The following is a 22,641-nucleotide window of genomic DNA, read 5'->3' as shown; positions in this document are numbered from 1 at the left end:
ATCAGGAATTCACTCAGGTCAGTTTCTCCAGGTCTCAGCTTATTCATCTATGAAAATGAGAAGCTGCTCAGCATCAGGACTTCTCTGTCGACGGGATTCAATGGTCCAGGAACCTTGTAAACACATATGCGAATAGTTTGTGTAGATGCTGTCATTTATCCTACCAGGGAGATACACGCTTTTTACCAGGTTCTCCAATGAGTCAATGATTCAAAAAAGGAGAACCACTATAGAGGCTCAAGGTGGTTTTTTTTTTTCCCAGCTCTCAAAGCATGGGACTGAGCACTGACAGCAAATGTCGCACGTCTATCCGGACAGAAATGGAGACGCGCCCTCCGTGTGGACGTAATCACGCAGATGACGACTGAGCTCAGCGGAACGGTGGGATTCCCCAGCCAGAAGGGGTTAATTTGGCTTCGTTTACCTTTGGCTATGTTGCTACTGTTTATTACAGACTTTAAACTCCTACAGAGTAAGAAACATACCAATTGCTCTTAACTGTAACAACTGAATCCCCTGTGCCAATATACGCCCAATAAACACCGCTGGAAAAGCAAGCCGCTGGACACGAAGTTATTCTTGATTCATCGGAGCCATATATATACTCATATGTTCAAACCACACCCCGAACAAATGGTTGAAAATAGTTTGTTTTACAGAAGCCAGGTACGGAGGCGCAAAACACCGCCTTTCCAAAATGGCACACTGGAAACCATGTTAATGGCTTGTACTCTGTATGGGGCCACAGGAAACGACAGGATCGTTAAAAACACAGAACGTATTACCTGAATGAGGAAACAGTGCCCAGCAAAACCATTAGGCATAAATTCCAAAAGCCCTCTTTGAGTCAATAAAATTTTATAGCTATTTATAAAGGTCAGAGGATTCATTTAAGTTACCCTATATAAATCCCTATTAATATACACGAATACACAAATGTCAGTGAAACACACACTTTTATTTTATGCTTTATGTTTTACTACTTCCTACTGTGGTTATACCTTAGAAAGGAGCCACTTTTCTCAGTGACACCAGGGCCCATCATCAGGTAAGCGTTCTTTTTTTTTTTTTTTTTTAATGTTTATTTAATTTTGAGAGAGAGGGAGACAGAGAGCGAGTGGGGGAGGGGCAGAGAGAGAGGGAGACACAGAATCTGAAGCAGGCTCCAGGCTCTGAGCCGTCAGCACAGAGCTCGACGCGGGGCTCAAACCCACGAAGTGTGAGATCATGACCTGAGCCGAAGTCAGACGCTTAACCGACTGAGCCACCCAGGCGCCCCCGGTAAGCGTTCTTAATGCCAGCTGTTGGTCAGCAGGAGAATTGGGAACTCATACCAAGCCCAGTCTTACTCCATAAATGCAGTAAGTCACAGAATACAAAGGTCACAAGAAACCTCAAAATACATCTGTCCCACTTCCTTCTGGGACCATGATGATTCCTAAGCCTGGACATTCCAGCTTGCTCCTCAGGTCCTCTTAAGGAGTTACCGTAATACTTTCCTGCCACCAAGAAACACATTAACAATGAAACTGTGGCACACTATGGATTATCAGATAGATGATCTAATACTTTCCTTAATGAACCACGGGTTTCTGTGGTTGTTGAGTTTCTCTTTACCACAATTGTAGAAGTAAAACGTGCTCCTGAGAAAGAAATAGCCAACAGTACAGCCGGATAGAAGGTAAAATGCAGACACTCTCCCTCCCCTCACTCTCTCCTCCTACTCTGCTCCCCAGGGTACCCAGTGGTAACGGGCTCTCATGGGTGCTTATAGAAGTATTCTGTGCCATCATGCCTGAAAGCATATTTATATAGTGACAGACCCGGCGACACTTACCCAACACCCATGATTCCTTTCTCCTTAGCACCAGGACCTTGACTGCCACCCCAAATAAACCACTAGGGTTCTCTGCCTTGTGCGTAATCTCATGTGGCCATGTGACTGTGTGCTAATCGATGGGTATAAACAGAAACGTGGTATTGGCTTTCTCGGAAGGCTGCTTAAAGGGATGGAATCAGCTGGAAGCGGTCTTACTTTGGCCTTTCTACCTGTCCTCACTCTTCCTAACTCCCATAAAGACTTAAAGGCTACTACAGATGTCTCGGACCAAGAGGGAACCTTGAGAATGGAAATCATTAGCCAGGTTGGTGAAAAAGGAAGAGAGAGGGCTGGGTCCCCCATGACAGCAGGGCACCGACATACCAGCCTTAGATTGCCAACCTCGAGGCAGCACTGATGCGAGAAAAAGAAGCCTCTGTCTTCATTAAGCCACTTTCATTTCTAGTCTGTTACCAGTATCCAAACACAATGCAAACTGGATACATGCAATTTTATTTTCTATATACAGAGTAGATAGTGATAAAAATACTGCTATGCAATTCAACTTTTTTCGTTAACAGAGGCTCTTAGACATCTTCCATTTAACAGCTCACGGGCACTGGTGTTATCTCCAGAAGTACTTTTCGGTGACTATGCTTGTATATATTCCCTTTTTCAGAACTACATAAGAATATATGTAGGATGCCATTCTTAAAGCTCCTAGGTCAAAATTTTCATTTTTGACGGAAGAAATAGCCTTCCTGAAAAGCCCACAGTTAACGCATCTCCCAACACAAACACTTTCACCAGCATCCGAGGTTACTTAAATGTTTCAACTTATTGCCAATATTATAGGGTCTGAGAATTTACGATGATTTTTTTTCACTTAGTGTTTTCATTCTGACAAGGAAAAATAAATGTGTATCTGAATAATCTGAATTTCAGAGGGCGCTCTTCCATTCATGTTTGAGATTAGGTCAAGAGCAAAAAAAGGAGGGGTGCCTCGGCAGCTCAGTCGGTTAAGCGTCCGATGTTGGCTCAGGTCATGGTCTTGTGGTTTGTGGGTTTGAGCCCCGCGTTGGGCTCTGTGCTGACAGCTCAGAGCCTGGAGCCTGCTTTGGATTCTGTATCTCCCTCTCTTTCTGCTCCTCCCCCACTCGTTCTCTCTCTCTCTCTCTCTCTCAAAAATGAATAAACATTTAAAAAAAAGCAAAAAAAGGAAATGAGACATCAAGGAGAAAAGAGCAAGAAAAGATCTAAATAAATGATGCATTCTTGCTGAGTAAAGGCCAAAGGATGTCACAGTGAGCTATTCAATTCACAGTTTCACAGAGAAAAGTGGCCAGAGAATGAGGGACCCCAAGGCACATGATGGACACCAATTCAGAAGCTCTCGGGCTACAGCATTTACGGCCACCTTCTCCTTCGGAGCAGTAACAAAGTTTCAGGGAAACATCATCGTCCGCGTTAATGTTGTTTATCCTGAAATATTTACAGATAAGAGTTTATATATATTGTATACATATAGTTAAGATTTGCTTTAAAATATTCCAAGACACCCATGAAAAGAGATTAGCAAATGTAATAAAGCAAACATCGCAAAAATATAAATAATACTAAGGCCGAATGACAGCACCTGCGGAGGAGATCCTATCGGTATAAACTGTTCTTTCGTGCACATTTGAACACGCCTACAATTATAAAAAGTTTCACGAAGCTAATATTCATCAGAGGCACGTCCGGCACGTCAGAGGAAGAACTCTCAAACTCCGCTCGTGTCTGAAAGGCAGCAGGAACGCTGACAGAAAACTCTCCACGTCAACTTTCTCAGAGTTCTAAAAATTAAATAAAGGCTCACCAAAACACAAGGAGCACTTACTCAAGCAGCGTGACTGAAGCACAGCGATAGAGACGACTTCGTGGCCTCAGTCCCGTCCCCTTCTCTCTCTGTGGTAGCCGTGGAAACCTAACTGTGAAAACCAGCAGCCTAGCGGTCCCCGGAGAGCACAGACTACTCCCATGGCTTGCTTCAAAACTGCATCCCCAGGCCTTCTGTTCATATCACTGACTCCACTCGCTGCACAAACACACCTACAGCCAGGTCATTTACGGAAAACAGTGACAACTGGCAAAGGTTTAACATCACAGCTGCTGGACCACTCAGAGCTACCGAAAGGCTAACTAAAAAGCGTGGAAGGAAAACCGGGGGAAGCAGATGCCTGTAAGAGGCTCTGATAAGGTGTGAAATATCCCGGGGCATCTACGAGTTCACACACACGCATCTACGAGCTGTATGATGAGGGTTGAAGCGAAAAGGGCCTGATCTCTCGCGGCTGGCTAGTAACTTCGGGCTCTACGGGAACAGGAACCGAAGGCTAAGGCAGAGTTGTAGATGGCACTGAGAGCAGGCCCCCAACCCATGCTCAGTGGCCCTTAGCAAAAGCTACCAGAAAGTTCAAAGTATTTAAGAAAATCTCTAGCGGCGCCTCAGTGGCTCAGCTGGTTATGTGTCCGACTCTTGATTTCGGCTCAGGTAACGATTTCACAGTTGGTGAGTTCGAGCCCTGCATCGGGCTCTGCCCTGACAGTGCTGAGCCTGCTTGGAATTCTCTCTCTCCCTCTCTCTCTCTCTCTGCCCCTCCCCTGCTCATTATCTCTCTCTCAAAAATAAATAAACATTAAAAAAATCTCTATTCAATCATTAGCAGATCGCTAAACCTAATTATCAAACATTTCATAGACCTCCACAATGAAAAATACAAACACTACAAAATGAATGCAGGGAACTCACAAACAAAACAAAGATAGGCAACAATAACAATACCAAAAGGCAACAACAAAAAAATCCTGCCTTGAGGGGCTGCCACATTATATCATCTAAAATGTCTTACTTTCAACCAAAAAAATGACAAGACAAGCAAATAGCAAAGTATGGCCCATACACACACACACACACACACACACACACACACACACACACACACACAACAGTCAGTGAAAACCATTCCTGAGGAAGGCCAGATATTGGATTTAGAGACAAAAATTTAAATCCTTATTATAAATAAGTTCAAAAAAATGAAAGGAGGTGCGCGTGGGTGGCTTAGTCAGTTCAGCATCCGACACAGGTTTCGGCACAGGTTCATGAGCTCAAGTCCTGCAATGGGCTCCATGCTGACATTGTGAAGCCTGCTCGGGATTCTCTCTCACCCTCTCTCTCTGCCCCTCCCCTGCTTGCTCTGCCTTTCTCTCAAAAATACATAGACTTAAAAAAAATTTTTTTTCACTGCTAGGAATTTATCCAAGGGATACAGGAGTGCTGACGCACAGAGGCACTTGTACCCCAATGTTTATAGCAGCACTCTCAACAATAGCCAAATGATGGAAAGAGCCTAAATGTCCATCAACCGGCAAATGGATAAAGAAGATGTGGTTAATATATACCATGGAATACTACTTGGCAATAAGAATGAAATCGTGCCATTTGCAACAAGGTGGATGGAACTGAAGGGTATTATGCTAAGTGAAATAAGTCATTCAGAGAAAAACAGATACCATATGTCTTCACTCATATGTGGATCTTGAGAAACTTAACAGAGGGCCATGGGGGAGGGGAAGAGGAAAAAATAGTTTCAAACAGAGAGGGAAGGAGGCAAACCATAAGAGATTCTTGGATACTGAGAACAAACTGAGGGTTGATGTGGGGTAGGGGAGAGGGGAAAGTGGGTGATGGGCATGGAGGAGGGCACTGTTGGGATGCACACGGGACATTGTATGGAAACCAATTTGATAATAAATTATATTAAAATTTTTTTTTAAATTAAAGGGAACCATGTCACAAAACTTAAAGGAAAGTATGAGAACACTATCTCACCAAAGAAAGAATATCCATAGAGATATAGAAATTATATAAATGGAAATTCTTGAGTGGAAAAGTACAATGACTCACAAGAAAAAAAATTCCCCAGAGGGGCTGAACAAGAGATTTGAACTGGCAATGAACCTAAAAACACATGAATTCTGATCATCCTCAATAAACCCAGCTGAAATCTGACAATATTATACTAGGAAAGAAAACAGTTACCAAAGATCACATAGGATAAGATTCTCTTTACACAAAATGTCCAGAACAGGCGGGGCGCCCAGTGGCTCAGTCGATTATGCACCCGACTCTTGGTTTCATGAATTCGAGCTTCAGGCTTTCCAGGGAACCTGGTCGGAGTTCTCCACCCTCCCCCACTCGCGCTGTCTCTCTCAAATAAATAAAAATAAAACTTAAAAAAAAAGTTCAGAACAGGCAATTCTATAAGGCAGGAAATTGATATGTGGCTGCCAGAGGCTGGGAGGCAAGGAGAAAAGAATGGGAGTAAGAGGGTGATGAAACTGTTCTGGAATCAGGTAACAATAAGCATTACCCAGCCTTGTGAATATACTGACAACCTGTATACTTTAAAAGGGGGAATTTGGGGCGCCTGGGTGGCTCAGTCGGTTAAGCGTCCGACTTCGGCTCAGGTCATGATCTCACAGTTCGTGAGTTTGAGCCCCGCGTCAGGCTCTGTGCTGACAGCTCAGAGCCTGGAGCCTGCTTCAGATTCTGTGCCTCCCTCTCTCTGACCCTCCCCCGTTCATGCTCTGTCTCTCTCTGTCTCAAAAATAAATAAACGTTAAAAAAAAAAATAAAAAAAAAATTAGTTAAAACACACAAAAAATAAAATAAAAAAATAAAAAAATGAAAGGGGGAATTTATGGCATAGAATTATATCTCAATAAAGGTGTTATAAAAATTAACTTTAAACTTCTTGGTATTATAGTTTTATTTACAATCTGTAAATGTGTTTGGGTTTTACTGCTGCGCTTAAGTTATAAGCATTAAGTGCTTATACCTAGCGTTATGTTTACGCGCACTGAAGTAATGTTATGATTAAAATAATTTGTCGATAGCTTGGTTTCGGACAGTCATCCTAAAATTCACGCCGCAACTATGGTCAGCTAACTTCTCATAGAGAAGCCCACAATCCTGAGACAATTCCTAAGTTTTCTCATTATCTCTATCATCCTTAGAGACTTTAAATTAGCATAATGAGCATTAGAAACTGGTTTTCAATAGCGAAATTAGTGGTTGGTCGGTCAGAATAGCAGAAGTACAAATGAGCCGTCTTGGGAGATCAGCAGCATGCAAGGTATTTGAATTGGCGATAATATCCTAAAGATACATATACGTTGGCATGAACAGGACATAACAATTTAAGGAGGCCCGTAACCTAAACTTTTAGGGGTAATGCCTATGACTTATCAAGCTAGAGGATTCCAGTTGCCTGATGCCAACTCAAAGGGTAACAGAATCTTGCCTCCACAACAAGGGTCAGTTTTCTGTAAAGATCCATAGAGAAATATTTTAGACTTTGTCTGCCATCCTGCCTCCATGCAACTATTCAATTCTGCCACTGTAACATGAAAGCAGTGACAGACAACATGGGGGCAAATGCAATAGCTGTTTCAATAAAACTTTATTGACAAAAACAAGGGAAGGGCCATAGTTTGCCAATCCCTGCTCTAGAACATTGTGTCTGCATCACCTGTAAGAACAGAGGAAATACCATCAAGCCCATACAGAGTGGGTCTTTGCTTACTGATACACATTTGTGCCAGAAAGGTCTGAACCTGGCTTGGACCACGGTGAGCTGGTGGTGAACCTACAGAGGAGCAGCTAGCTGTCACCCACCTCCCACATTCTGGCAACTGTCGATATCTACCGGCAAGAACCTAACAGCTACAGATTGCCAAGTTAACAAACCGAAGTTGGTTTGCAGAAGTATCTCGATGCTGCTTTAACGGCCTATCATTGTGAGGTGGACTATGAAGACAAGTAAGTGAACTTTGTGCCAAAAAACAAGGAATAAAAATTAAATTTAGGTTAAAAAAGATATGAAAGGAGGGGCACCTGGGTGGCTCAGTCGGTTAAGCGTCCGACTCTTGGTTTCAGCTCAGCTCACGATCTCACGGTTTCCTGAACTGGAACCCCACATCGGGCTCTGCGCTGACAGCACAGAGCCTGCTTGGGATTTTCTCTCTCTCCCTCTCTCCCTGCCCCTCCCCTGCTCACACTGTCTCTCTCTCAAAAATAAATGAAAAAAGAAAATAAATACGTAAACTATAAAAACACATACATCAAAGGCCATCAGACCAAAAGCACATATGACGTAAGATCCAGGCCAACAAGGCACCAGCGGATGCTGAAGAGTCAGATACCAGCTTCAGTCCAGAATCCAGATGGCTGTCCCCACGTGTTCTAAAAAGCTAACTGGCAGAGAATTGTAATCATTCATGGTACTGGAGAAAAGCAAGAGAGTTAATCATCCGAGACCAATTTTCTGTGGTTTTCCAATTAGCTCCGTGATTTGATTTGAATCAATTTAATATTAAGGTCACTCAGAATTCCCCACACCCAGGCAGCCCGAGTGCTAAGTACACCCCAGATAAGAAGTTATACTTGCAGACCTCAACACTCCCACTGATAGGGTTATCCAACCAAGTCCAATGTTGTTTATCCTCGTGGCTCAACAGTCTAATGTAATAAGAACGAAGGAATTCAAAGGGAGAAAACACTCATTTTATCATCCACTGCCAGTTGTGTTTCTTCCCTCATCAACCCATCCAATCTACAATGTTCCTTGGACAACAGAATGGACTATTATCGAAAGCATCTGCAGACAGAAGGCCTCAGGGAAGAGCTTCTCGAATGTTGGAGATTCTTCGGCAGCCTAGGAATGCTCAGAAAATAATGCATTTGGGTCCGGCCATCTGCATTTGGAATACGTGCCCCTGTGTGACGGTGCTGTGCGTGCTCCTAAGACCGCCATTTGAGAAACGCTTCCATGGGGTGGCCGACTTCATCTGCCCCTGACCTAGAGCCTCGAGCTAACACCACTGACCTCGGAACCTGGTGGCTCACCATCAAGCCATGCAGAGAGCTGAGAGTTGACAATGAAAATACCGATCATTTAACACCCCCTACCCCACCAAAAATAATCTACTGGCCTATGCTTTCTAAACTAGACAGGCGAAGATGTCATTCATTCAACTATTGTACGCTTGCTCTGGATCAAGCACCGAGCAGCATGCTGGGTACTCCATCAGTGATGAACAAAACAGACACGGCCTCTCATCTGACCACTGGCCAGGACCAACAGTAAACTTGCTGCCAGCAGTCTGCAAAGCAGCTATGTCGAGAGAGAACAGACATAGTTGTTAGGTCCGCGTGGAGAGCACAGAAAGTTCCAGCTGGGATATAACTTCAGCTCTTGGGTGTGAGATCCAGAAATAATAGGGGTGAGAGGGACGTAAAATAGCGCTCCACCTCAGCCCCAACTCGGTCAATAGAAGGAAATTAAAATCATATAAATAAATTCAGGCCCAAGGAACTCACACAGGAAAGATCCAGGAGCCCTGAAAAACTGGGAACAATCCGGGACCTCAGGAGGGCTAAGAACATGTCACAAGGAATCAATTCTCAGGCCTGGTTTCTCACCCTGAGCTCCCCTCACCACACCTCTGCCCAGGACAATCCAAGGGTGCCTGCCTAGTGGCCACTGTGCATGTGTGAGAGAAAGTGACAGGCAAGGCAGGAAAGGAAGGACCAGCAAGTGACCCAATGCAAACAGCCTGACAGAAGAAAAACTGCCATAATTTTAGTGGTTTTGCAGGGGCGCCTGGGTGGCTCAGTCAGTGAAGCATCCGACTTTGGCTCAGGTCATGATCTCACACTCTGTGAGTTCGAGCCCCGCGTCGGGCTCTGGGCTGACAGCTCAGAGCCAGGAGCCTGCCTTGGATTCTGTGTCTCCCTCTCTCTCTGTCCCTCCCCTGCTTGCACTGTCTCTGTCTCTCAAAAAAATGAATAAGTGTTTAAAAACATAAAAATAAAACCATTTTGCAAAGTAGGTAATGGGGACTCTATCTTGCCTCTAGCCACCCACATCTTCTCACCTCAACCTTTACTCTCTGCTTTCCTTGCGGGAGATGTCCTCTCTCCACCCCGGAGTCCTCCCAAGGTGGGGTGGCCTGCTTCTGCCTGGCCAGCTACCGATCATACAAGTAAGTGAGAACCTGGAGGAGAATATTACACCTGATCTTAGTCCCTAAGGTCAAGTGTGATGGAAAGGAAAGTGCCTGCCAGCGGCCATGGTCAGAGCCTGAGGTCAAGGAGGGAATGGCCGCCATTGAGAAAATAAGTTTATTGCACTCCAGAAAGAGCAGCCCAGCCTGCTCTGGGTCAGGGCAGGTTCTTCCTTTACACAAGGGCAGTACGGTTGCAACCTACAATTTGACACAACGGCAAAGCAAGCCCTGTTAAGAAATCAACTCTGCCTTTAAATGAGCAAGCCCTCCATTCCAGCATCTGGCTCCATCCAACACATCAAATCGAGGGGACGGTTTTCCCAAAGGCTGAGAAGTTAAGCTACTTACTGACAGCTGGAAGCTGAATCACTGCTTTTCTTCGAGCATTAACTCCCACTAGCCAGTGACTACACATTCTATTAGCCATGGCAATTAACATGTGTCCAGAATTCCCAAAGACATCACCCTAATGTGAAAGGAATCAGGCAGCGAGATGAAAGAAAATCACCACTGAGCCCCACCTCTCCTTTCTGTGTTCTTTTAATTGGGATGTCAAAGAAACGTGTGTTTAGGTTTGTGTTTGTTTGTTTGTTTTTTTAATTTTTTAACTGTTTGTTTATTTTTGAGAGAGAGAGAGAAAGAGAGAGACAGAACGTGAGTGTGGGAGGAGCAGAGAGTGGGAGACACAGAATCCGAAGCAGGCTCCAGGCTCTGAGCTGTCAGCACAGAGCCCGACGCGGAGCTTGAAGTCATGAACCGCGAGATCGTGACCTGAGCCGAAGTCGGATGCTTAACCGACTGAGCCACCCAGGAGCCCCATCAAAGAAGCACGTGTTTCACAAGGAGGCTTTGCTACCAGGAGACAAATTCCAAGGCCCCACAGACACCCTGAGTGGTTGTCTAAGCGTCTCCACCTCCTCCAGCCTCCCGGGACCGTCCAAGCCCCACGGGAAGGTTCATCTACGTCCAGTGCCCCTCAGTCGAGCTCCCGTGGGCGCCCCAATCCAGTCCCTGCTTGCGTAAACTCACCTGCTGTATCACAGCATGCCAAACCTCAGAAAGGAAACTCAAAGGGACTTCATTCCTTAGTGCCTGCAACTTACCACCACCTTGGTAGCAAACATGTACTTGTCCCGGAGCTGAAAGTCTCTCACTTCCTCCAGGATCACTTCCTGGTTCTCCCGGGACTGGAAGAAATCTGTACTTCGGAACACCGTGGAGTAGCCAGAGGGCTCGTGCCGCTCGACGTAGATGGTGTTCGGCTTGTCATAGGGATCAACACCCCTAGAGGAAAAAGAGCAGTTGCTACCATCACCACATTTAACCGTTGGACAAATGGAGGTTCTTCTGTGCGGACAGCCAACGGGAGTTGAAGGGCATGAAGGTGGGGTCTACCCAGGATACTCTTTTGTCAAGTTTCTCACTGGTCTCTTTCAGGCGCCCTGGGTTGGGTTCCAGGCAAGCCTCGGCCATGCTTGAGAAGAATGAAAACAAGAAAAAGTAAAAGGCGGGCTATTTCGGAATCAATAAAGCAATGGACTGCTCGAGGCTGTCAGTGAGTTTCTGGCCCCAAGTTATGAGCCCCAGAGAATGAAAGACTGTGTGTCCCCAGGACGGTACGTGCTCAGAACAGCTCTAGAAGAAACCACCTGAGGCGCCAGTGAGTCTAGCCTTGCTAACGGACCCTGCCCTCTCTGTTTCTGTCCATCCTGTGCTGTCGTCACCCGTCCATGCAATCGGGAATCATCCAACCAGTGCAAAGTCACGTTCCGTGAGGGTCCTTCACAAACTCTTTCCCACGCGTACCGATCTCGCCGAGGTCCTTCAGAAACACAGAGCTCACTGCTCCCCCACTCCCCGTGCTCTGTCAACAGAGCACCCCTCTGCAGGGATGCTCCCTGCATGCACTCTGATCTGCACTTCGAAATCCTATTCATCTTCTGAGGTCAAGTTCAAGGCACCTCTTCCAGGAAGCCCTCCCCCCCAAAGCTCTCCACCCTTCTCCCAACCCAGGCAATGTATCTGCGCAGTGTTCAATTTCAAGCCTTTCGTATGAATTTTATCTGAGTTTCAAACAAAGGTACAAAGCTGCTTTGGGTGGGTGGATTTTGGAATCACTCTCGTGACTTGACACAGTGGTGCCTTTTATTCACTGTAATCTATTGTTCACCATAACGTGTCTGAGCCTCCTAGAGAAAGTACAGATGCTTTAAAGGCCACATCTTAGATTTCTTTTTGTCCTACAGGGCTCCCAGCTGACCTGAACCTTGCTGCATGGAACCTGTAGACCACGGTACAAAGGCTATTTAAAAACTGTAACGCTGACTAGATCAAACTCCCTCGAGAAGAATCTCTGAACCGGGGTCCCCCCCCCCGCCCCAAATAAGGCCCCAAACAATAGCTGGAAGGACGATGAATCTGCCCCAGGTTTCCTAACTCTCCCAAGACCCCAGGCCAGGCAGACCATTCAACATGTGGGGGAAATAACTAGAAGAACAGGGAGGAGAGCTTCACAGGGAGGACACAGTGATGACCAAGGAAAGGCAGGACTCGCTTCTGTACCTGTCTTTGCACAGGGCCATATTCACAATGGCTCTCAGGATAATGAAGTCTCTGATATAGACTTCCTTCAGAGACGAACTGTCAAGAGTATGTGCTCCAAGAAAGAAAAAAAGAGGGGCGCCTGGGTGGCTCAGTCGGTTAAGCGTCCGACTTCGGCTCAGGTCACGATCTCACTGTCCGTGGGTTCGAGCCCCGCGTCGGGCTCTTGTGCTGACCGCTCGGAGCCTGGAGCCTGTTTCAGATTCTGTGTCTCCCTCTCTCTCTGACCCTCCCCCGTTCATGCTCTGTCTCTCTCTGTCTCAAAAATAAATAAATGTTAAAAAAAAAAAAGAAAGCAAGCAAGCAAGCAGGGAGGAGGAAGGGAGGAAGGAGGAGATAAGCAAGAGAAAAAAACAGAAGACTTGACTTTGGCCCCACAATCCAGAGTCTCAGCAGGGCACTGGAGAAGCCAGCAGCCTTGGTCCCAATGTGGGATCATCAGACGCTCTGCTCTGGGTGCGTATGTGTGGGGGTGCTGTGGCATGTTCTCTGTGCTTTTCCACAATTAGAAGTACTGATTAAAGTACTTCCTCTACCCTAGAGGATATGCAAATTAAAACAAAGCTGCTAGATATTTTTAAAAAGGCAGAGAGGAAGGGACCTTGACTCAGATTATTTTGAGACAGAGCTCACCTCTATTATTCTTTCCTAAACAAAAGCAGCAGGCAGTATCTAGAGAGAGAAAGAGCTGGAACTCTTCTCCCAATTCTCTTTCACAATCCATACTTGGACCTCCCGTTTCCGAAAGGCAGGCCACCTACAAGCTTCCGCTCCTTTGCCTTCCACTACTTCCGGTTCTCTTTGCCCTCACTGGAATGAAAATGCAGAGGCTTGCTCCCATCTGTGAGCGCGGTCACCTGGCCTCACCCGGCCTCACGGAACACCCGTTCGTGATGCTTTACCGGGAACCTCTGAGTCCCTCCCCCATAGCCCTCCCACTGTCCTGTCTTGCCCGTCTCCAGCTCTGGATTAAATAGATCATTGGTCTTCCTGACTCTTGCTGCTCCCAGGCTGCCACGCGTTATTGAACAAATGGATGCCATTATTCGCAGAGAGGTCAGATTACGCTCTCACATATTATGGGAAATCCTAGGGGGAAATCCTCCAAATAGCCTGAAATTCCCTGACACCAGACGTGTAATTATCTAAAATAAGATAAGCCGGTCCTTTCCCCTAAGATATCTGCGTATCTGCACGGAGGCAAAAGGTACAACATACAAATTCCCAAGCGTGAAGTTCCTTTATTTGGTCTTCCTGCTGGTTTGCCCTCTTGATATACGGTTACCTAAACAGATCAAAGGGCAATGTGTCCCTGTAAAACTCAAGCAAAGCAGGGGCGCCTGGGTGGCTCAGTGAGTTAAGTGTCCGACTCTCAATTTCGGCTCAGGTCATGATCTCACAGTTTGTGAGTTCGAGCCCCACATCAGGCACCATGCTGGCAGTGTGGAGCCTGCTTGGGATTTTTTTCTCTCTGCCCTGCTCTCTCTCTCTCTCTCTCTCCCTCTCTCTCAAAATAAGTAAATAAACCTAAATAAATAAATAAAAATAAAACTCAAAGAAAGCTCTAGTGGTATTCCTGGGGTAGAGGTTATACTCGGATAAGACTGTGCTTACAAGTTCACTGAGACGCCACAACCGCTGCCCAAGGAAAATAACGAAAGGACCAGAAACAGCTGCCCTCTTTGAAAAGGAAGTCCAGGGGCGCCTGAAGATACTCGGCTGGGAGACCCCTCCTTCCGTTTTGACGGACCTCCTTCGCCAAGGAAGCAATACCAACTCCAAGACATTCCTCTTCAAATAAGGAGCTAACGGAAGCACAAACAGTATGTGCCACTCTGCGTTTAGCGATAACTAACACTACGTGGAAAGGTCAAAAGACAAATGATAAACCAAGAATTATAAATACAAATGAACATACATGTGTGATATGTCATTTCACAAGACTAACCTTAAATATGTAAAGAGCACCTGGAAATCAATAAAAAGACTAACCGATCAATAGAAAAAGAGCAAAGGGCATGAACAGACACGCCGTCATAAAAAAAAGAAATAAAAATGACTCTTGACCAGGTTAAAAGATGTTCAAACTCATTCACAATAAAATGCAGACTAAGGGTAAGCATGTCTTACCTAGCATACTGGCTGTGGAGAGAGGCACGTTTCTATGTGGTTGAGATGAGAGCAAAATTTGATACTCTCTATAGAAGATCTGGCAATCTCTACCAAAGTCACAATCTCAATGCTTTATTCACTGGGGATATAGCAGTCCACAAAATTGACCAAAGCCTCTGCCCTTGTGGAGCTTTTTTTCTATTGAGAGAAAGACAAATGATAAGCCTAAAAATCTTGGTAAATGCTACGCAAGAAAAGAATAGAGCAGGGTACAGACAATGACAGGAGAGGAGGTGCAGTTTTAGTAGGATCCTTAAGATAGGCCTCGTTTAGAAAGTGTTATGTGAACAGACTTGAATGAAGTAAGGGAGTAAGCAATACGTATATCTTGAATAAGAGCTGTCTAGGCAGGGAGGAAAGTAAGTGCAAAGGCCCTGTGGTAGGAACGTACTTGGTATTAACCTGAGAGAAACGTTGGTGCATATTAAAAGGTTCAACGCAGAGGGAGGAACAAGATCAGACCTGTTTTTAGGAAGATCAACCAGGCCATGTACTGAGAATTAACTGCAGAAGGACAGGAGTGGCAGCAGAAAGACCAGGTGGACAACTGATGAGTGACAGTGGTGGCCTGGAGTAAAGTAGCAGCCACATAGCAGATCCTGGATGTAAACCGAAGGAAGAGGCGACAGGATTTCCTGGTAGGTGGGATGTGACACATGAAACACACATGAAATCAGTGACGACCCAAAGTTCTTGCCCTGTACAACTAGAAAGTGAAATGGGGAAGATTACAGGAGCAGCTGACTGGGGGCAGTGAAGGTCAAGTATCTATCTGGGAAGATTCAACTTTGAACCGGTGGAGTGACCCACTGACCCAGCACATCCTTCTCTGGGAATCTTTTCTGCACATTCGCCCACACGGGGACAAATCCGTGTATTCAAGGCTGCGTCCCGCATCCTGCAACTGTGAAAGATCAGGGACAAGTAGGACTAGAAACAATTGTACTTCTTGAAGGGCGGCTCTGTTGACCTCACTCTCCCTTCCCAAAACCCTACAATGGCTCCACGACGCTTTCAGAATTCAGTCCAGGTTCCTTTACCAAGCACTGCAGATTCGGATACCCACGTCCCTTCCCCCAAACTTCACCCGACATACGGTCCAAAAATCAGACTCTGTGTTCTCCACCTGAGACCACAGTGTCTCATCTCTGCCTCGGGCCATTCTGTTCCTGCCTGGAATCCCAGCCCGCACACCTCCACGCCCTCCGGCGACCTCCAGCCTGCCGCACACATCCTCAGTCAACAGCAAGCTTTTCTATGGAGCTGTGGCCTTCCCATCTGGAAAGGACTGTGTCCCTCCTCTGGCTTCTCCTGCTACGTCCATGACTTCTGTGCTTCTTTCCAAACGTGTTCTGCGCACGAAACGTCTTTTCTTACCTCCTAAGCTGCGGTCTCCTTAGTAACTCTGGCCATAAATTATTCAACTTCTACCCTAAAGCATCTAGCATGTTTTATATTCAGCAGACGCCAAAAAAAAAAAAAAAAAAAAAGTTATGAATGAACAAGTGAATGAATTTTCTATACAGAAAAATCCACACTTCTGTTATCATGCTCGAAGAGTGAAGGTCTTTAGAAATTCTAATCCATGCAAGTGCTTGGAGATTCCCCTGGGTCCCCTGATGGATTGAAAAATGCAAAAGCTCTGCCACTTTTCTCACAAATAGCCCTCCTTTCTCATCCCCCACCACCTCCCACACTGGGTGTATTATACTGGCACCTCTAATTCCCAGGTCTGGAGCGTGCATTTTCTGAACCACAGGCTTTGCATTTCAGGTGAGGGTAGGTGTGTCCTCCATGAAGGAGCCAGAACTCAAAAAAGGTGATTATGTAATTCTAACTCCTTCGATGGACGACTTACCAAGAAAAGGATTTCACGTGTTCCTGAATCAGGATCCAGGTCTGGCCAAAATCATCCGACTTCCATAGCTGTAAAGACCAAAAGGACAAGAAGGAATCAGGATCCAAGCAGCACCCACCACCTGAATGGCCTGGCCCTCAAACCCCACCTTAAATAACACTTCGGCTGTGAAGACAGGGACAGAGATCACCAGGGCCAGCTCGATTACTCCAAATACAAACAAGGGCAGGGAGGGAAGTTCCTCCCCATAGTTACTAAGACCTCAAAAGCTACAAGAAAAAAATGACTGGGGCTTATCTTCCATTTACAGATCATCAGAAATTACAGTTTACTCAAGACTAGCCCTCAGGTAGAGTAAAAACAAAAGGATTACACTCCATTCTTCCTGCTTAGGAAACAGTGTCCTTAAAAACCCATAAGGGCTAAAATGAACAAATCAGGAGACTATAGATGCTGGAGAGGATGTGGAGAAACGGGAACCCTCTTGCACTGTTAGTGGGAATGCAAACTGGAAAACAGTGTGGAGGTTCCTCAAAAAACTAAAAATAGATCTACCCTATGACCCAGCAATAGCACTGCTAGGAATTTACCCAAGGGATACGGGAGTGCTGATGCATAGGGGCACTTGTACCCCAATGTTTATAGCAGCACTTTCAACAATAGCCAAATGATGGAAAGAGCCTAAATGTCCATCAACTGATGAATGGATAAAGAAGTTGTGGCTTATATATACGATGAAATACTACTTGGCAATGAGAAAGAATGAAATCGTGCCATTTGCAGCAACATGGATGGAACTGGAAGGTATTCTGCTGAGTAAAATAAGTCAGGCAGAGGACAGATATCATAGGTTTTCACTCATATGCGGATCTTGAGAAACTTAACAGAAGACCATAGGGGAAGGGAAGGGGGAAAAAAAATAGTTACAAAGAGAGAGGGAAGAAAACCACAAGAGACTCTTAAATACAGAGAACAAACTGAGGGTTAATGGGGGGCGGAGAGGGGAAAGTGGGTGATGGGCAGTGAGGAGGGCACTTGTTAGGATGAGCACTGGGTGTTGCATGTAAGCCAATCTGACAACAAGTTATATTCATAGAAACAAACAAAGAAAACCATAAGGGGTCATGGTGACTAAAGGGGAACAGAGAGAACGCCGGCTAGGCACAGAGGCAAAGAGCACCAAAGGGAAACACCTTGAACACAAAGGATACGGCCATGAGTAATTAACTTGCCGATCTTGATCTTTGCCAAAGCCCGTGAACTTCCAAACACCGGACCTGAGCCCCTCTGGCCCTAGTGACCATGTATTATGAAGCAGGGGCACCTGGGTGGCTCCATTGGTTATGCATCCGACTCTTGATCTCAGCTCTGGTCACGATCTCACAGATCGTGCCAGCCGAGCAGAACCTGCTTGGGATTCTCTCTCTCTTTCTCAAAATAAATAAATAAACTTAAAAAAAGAAGAAGAAAAAGCTGCAGCAGCAGCAGCAGCAGGGGACCACAAAAAAAACAATAATCCACCTATACTGGTAAACTGACCCAGCCTTACTTAGGTTACTCCCTAAGGCAAGTAAGTGTAAACAGATCATGTTTTCGTTAAACAACCAGCAAAGAAAGAGAAAGGTTCCAAGGTTCCTCTGAGCAAAGCCATTCAACAGTCATCATTAATCCAAACCCACAGGGTCTACAGGCTTCACAGGATTAGACCAGACCAATGCTGTCGATTTGGCAAGTTTCAACCTTGAGATATAAATCCTACAGGGGCTCTCTCCCCATCTTGCTTTCCTTCAAATCCAGGTTCAAGGAGGAAAAAACACACACATTTATATTTGCATATGCATATGCACGCATATGCACGCACACGCACGGAGAGGAAAAATTTTAAATTTAATGGTCATTTCAATTAAATGGTACAAAATCAGTGTGTTTACAGTAGAGGATGGGAAAGGTAGAACAGAAATTCACTAAGGGGTCCCAGCAGAGCTCAGACTCCACACTTCTTTAGCTGGCTCTCTCTGGTTAATTTCTAGAGCTTCGATTTACCCCCCAAACCCACAAAGGTGCATCTACACCAAGAAAGGCACAATGTTTAACAGGGCCTGCCAAGTGCTTGGTGTCACCCCCTGGCCGGGATGCATTCTGAAAGTGCCAGGGAGATCTAGTTTTCCTTAGCCACGGGAAGTGAAATAATAGCTACAAAGGCTAAGCTTGGGGGAGGAGGGAGGGGCCGGGGGAGGTCACTCAGAGGCCACACGATCCACACGGGCAGAGCAGAAAACTCGAGAAGCCCCACCTGACTATGTTCCAGAAGCTCCCTTACCTGCTTGTTGGGGTGAGACCTGTCAAAGCCCAGGAGAAGGTTGGAGGCCTTGCTATGCAGCAGGAGGTCGGCGGCCCGGAATGGGATGGAAAAGCCTTGGAGGGTGTTGCAGAAGTCAAACGTGATCCAGAGGTACTGGGCATAAGCATCTGCAAAGATGTACTGCAAGAGGAAAAAAAAAAAAAAGGCAAGTTCAGAGCAGACCTGGCCAGGGCCACCCACAGCCCCGCTTCTCACAGCGCGTGCGGTGCTGGGGGCCTGTGGGGCCTCCGTGCGGCTTCCTCGCCATCCCCGGGCCAGGAGATGCCGGTGCTTGCCAAGCAAGGCTCAGGGAAGGAAGGGGTGCGGCACGGGCTGGGACAGAGCCAAAGACTGCTCTCCTTTAACCAGGTAACGGCGCGAGTCAAGCCTTCCTTTCTTTTCTCTCAGCTGACTTGGCCATTCTCCCTCTCTGGCAGGTCACTCGGTCACAATCGGAGGGTGGCTAGTGGCAGCGGGGACACAGAAGTCCTGCTCTTCAGACCTGCTGCACACAGACAGGACTGTTTCTACTACCCCTCCGTCCTCTGAGCAGCTACGGGGCATGTCTTCCCAGCAAAATCCCTAAAATCACACCCATCTAGGAAGATGAGCTTCTCCTTGACACGAGGCCAGGTGACAGGGCAGCTCGGAGGACCGTGCAGCCCGTGGGGCCGGCAGACTCACTGTGGGGCACGGCAGGAAACAGCCTGGGGGAGCAGGGGCGGCACCCTATTTAGCCCCTGCACAAGCCGGACTGTAGAGTGACGGCCAACCCAAAGAGTTCTCGAGGGGAGGGGCGCCTGGGCGGCTCAGCCAGTCGAGGGTCCGACTTCGGCTCAGGTCGCGATCTCACGGTTCATGAGTTCGAGCCCCGCATCGGGCTCTGCACTGGTGGTGCGGAGCCTGCTTGGGATTCTCTCTCTCTCTCTTTCTCTCTCTGCCCCTTCCCCACTTGCACTCACTCACACTCCTCTCTCTCTCTCTCAAAATAAATAGAGTTCTCGAGGGGAAGCGACGGAGGCAATTCAACCTGACAAATGTGCGTTTAACGTTCACCACGGACCAGATGGTACGATGCCACGGTGAAAACACAGAATCCTTAGGGTCCGAAGTGGCAGAAAGAAAGACACGACCGTGGATAACTATAACTCGAGGGAAAATGCGATTCAGTGAGACACCATGGACAGAGTCCTACGAGGAGCGCAGAGCACAGATTCGTTCCAGTTCGGGAGACCAGAAAGGACTCCAGGGAAGAGCCGGCCCTTGTAAAAGGCGGGCAAGGCTTCCACAGGGAAATAACATACCGAGTCTGAGGCAGTTTGCGCTTGGGAACAAGGGCGGGCGGAAAAAAAAAGTACAGCACGGACTTGAGGGACTGAGGGAACGGATCACGAAGCACAGACGGTGGCAGGCCTTGAATGCACAGGAGAGATCTGAAGGAAAGCCTCCCTGCTCCCACAAGGGCAAGGGCGGCTCAGAGGGTCACCGTGAACCGGAGGAAGAGGGACCCAGCTCCTCGGGCGCCAGCCAGTCCCCAAAATCAACAACCCAAAGGAATCCGTTCAAGCACACGTCCCCTAATTGGCTGCATCTGACCCAGATCAATCTTCTGTTCAGAATCCTCTTGGTGCTAACAGCTCAGGCTCGTCCTAATGCTCTGCATTCGCTTGCACGCTGCCCCTGCTCCTTTCCCTTTGGCTTTTCCCTCCCCAGTTCCCAAGAACACGCTCTATGTGTTTTTGTTTCCTCCACAGCATCTAATGCAAAACTCCAAAGTCTGCAGGAGCCTAATTAAATCTAACCAGAGCGGCCAGTAAACGTTTTGAAACCAAAAACTACCATAAGCAAATGCAATGTTGTGAAAACAGTCATGATCCTAAGAGGACCATCATGATTTCTGGCACGAAGGCGTTCCCTAGAAGTAACAGAGCCCATCTTCCTGCTCCGAAACCATCTTGGTTCCTAAGATAGGGAGTGTTCTCGGTTTGAAAAGATTTCTGGGGCACCTGGGTGGCTTGGTTGGTTAAGCATCCGACTCCTGGTTTTGGCTCAGGTCATGATCTCATGGTTTCGTGAGTTGGAGCCCTGCATCGGGCTCTGTGCTGACAGCACCGAGCCTGCTTGGGATTCTCTCTCTCTCTCTCTCTCTCTCTCTCTCTCTCTGCCCCTCCCCTGTTCACGCTAGCTCTGTCTCTCTCAAACATAAACTTTCAAAAACTAAAATATGATATAAAAATAAATAAAAAGACTCCTCTAGAAATCTACTCCATGGCTTCGACAGGTGTCCCATTTAAAAAATCTAAAGATCACATTCCCAGTCAGGGAGCTTATTATCGTTCCTGATAATAGCTAAATGCGGCAAGAACAGGGATGCCTGGCTGGTGCACGTGGTGGAGTCAGGGCCGTGAGTTCGAGCCCCACGTGGGGCACGGAGTTTACTCTAAACAAACAGTCCAACAAAAGGTGTCAGGAGCGCTCAGCGTGCGCCAGGCACTGAGTTGCAAACGTGCGCCTGCCTTACCAAATTCCATCCTTCTGGTGCTCACGGCAAGTCAGGGCTTTAGCCATGAGTGTCATCTCCTTTACTGACGAGGACACTGAAGCGCAGAGAAGTTCACTGGCCAAGGTGACCCAGGAGGCAGCATCTACATCGGTGTCTGGCTGGTTCAGAGCCCGTCCCTGAACAGTCCAGCCACCAAGCCTTTCCTCTCCTGCTCCAACAGAGGCAGCATTTCCTGAATTTAATGCCGAGGTCGCACACTGTTCCCCGGGGCTCACTCCTGCGCCTCCTCTCTTACTCCGCTCCTCAAGCTTTTGCGGGCAGCTCCCTTCCCCCGCCCCGTGGCAACGCTGAATCATGCCACGCCTGCACGCCCCACACCCGACCACCCCATCCTTGACTCCCCTCCTCTGGCACGATCAGGCGTGTGGTGACCTTTAATCTACGGTCTCACCCTGACTGCTGCCCTCCTCGGCATCTCCCCTCTAACGCGCCGAGGTATTTCGCCGGGTCCAAAGCCGAGCCCTCCCACACCTTCCGGCCACGTCCCCCGCTCTGTGCGTGCGACCCCGTCCCCCGGCCCCAGTTCTCACCATTACGGGTGGCACTCCGCTGCCTTCCCTCGGCCCCCACTCCCAATCAGCCACCCAGCCGGCCACGTTTTCCTTTGTACACTCTCCGCTCTCCTTTTTTTTTTATCCCCGGTGCTGCCAAGCGTGGCCCACTTCCTACGGGTGGAGCCCACGAGCAAACCGGTGCCGGGCACTGGGTTTTGGTCCTTCTCTTGCCTTCTGGGGCTTGGCAGGGTGCGAAACGCTCAGCGGGTGATTCGAGGCCTGGCTGAGCAACTGGGCAACTTCATGCCTGTATTACCACGACGGTTCCCTTCCCGGCCCCTCTCTGATCTTTCCCCTTCTAATGCATCCCGCATGTTGCCAGGACACACATTTCCCTATAAGACACTATTTACAGCAAGCCCCGTCACTCAGACCCTGCTATGGCTCCCTACTGTCCTCAAGGCCAAAAGCCAACACGACCATCTTCAGATGAGCACCTGCCCGATACCCCAAAGCACCGCGGTGCAAACGCTCCACCCCTGAGAAGTGAATCTCCCCACCGCCTGCACAGAAACCACATACGCCGGCCCCTTAAAGTCTCGGCCCGTGGCCTGTTCCCCCTCTTGGACTCCCGCCAGCTCCACGGACCTACTGGAATCATGCCTGTCCTCGAAGCTCCAT

General features: G+C 47.4%; 1 protein-coding gene across 1 annotated transcript in view; it reads right to left on the bottom strand.

The window, feature by feature from the left end:
• SORL1 (sortilin related receptor 1) overlaps window positions 1–22,641 on the bottom strand; it is a 168,040-nt gene that overhangs the window by 116,942 nt on the left and 28,457 nt on the right. Inside the window, exons 4-6 of the mRNA XM_042903857.1 lie at window positions 18,883–19,044; window positions 16,563–16,630; window positions 11,035–11,215 (exon numbers count right to left, since the gene is read on the bottom strand). Of these exons, the coding sequence (XP_042759791.1) occupies window positions 11,035–11,215; window positions 16,563–16,630; window positions 18,883–19,044 (411 nt within the window). The remainder of the gene's footprint in view (window positions 1–11,034; window positions 11,216–16,562; window positions 16,631–18,882; window positions 19,045–22,641) is intronic.

The sequence above is a fragment of the Panthera leo genome, chromosome D1, assembly GCF_018350215.1.
Source record: "Panthera leo isolate Ple1 chromosome D1, P.leo_Ple1_pat1.1, whole genome shotgun sequence".
NCBI lineage: Eukaryota > Metazoa > Chordata > Mammalia > Carnivora > Felidae > Panthera > Panthera leo.
The sequence above is the reverse complement of the archived record's forward strand: the minus strand, read 5'-3'. Positions and strand labels throughout refer to the sequence as shown.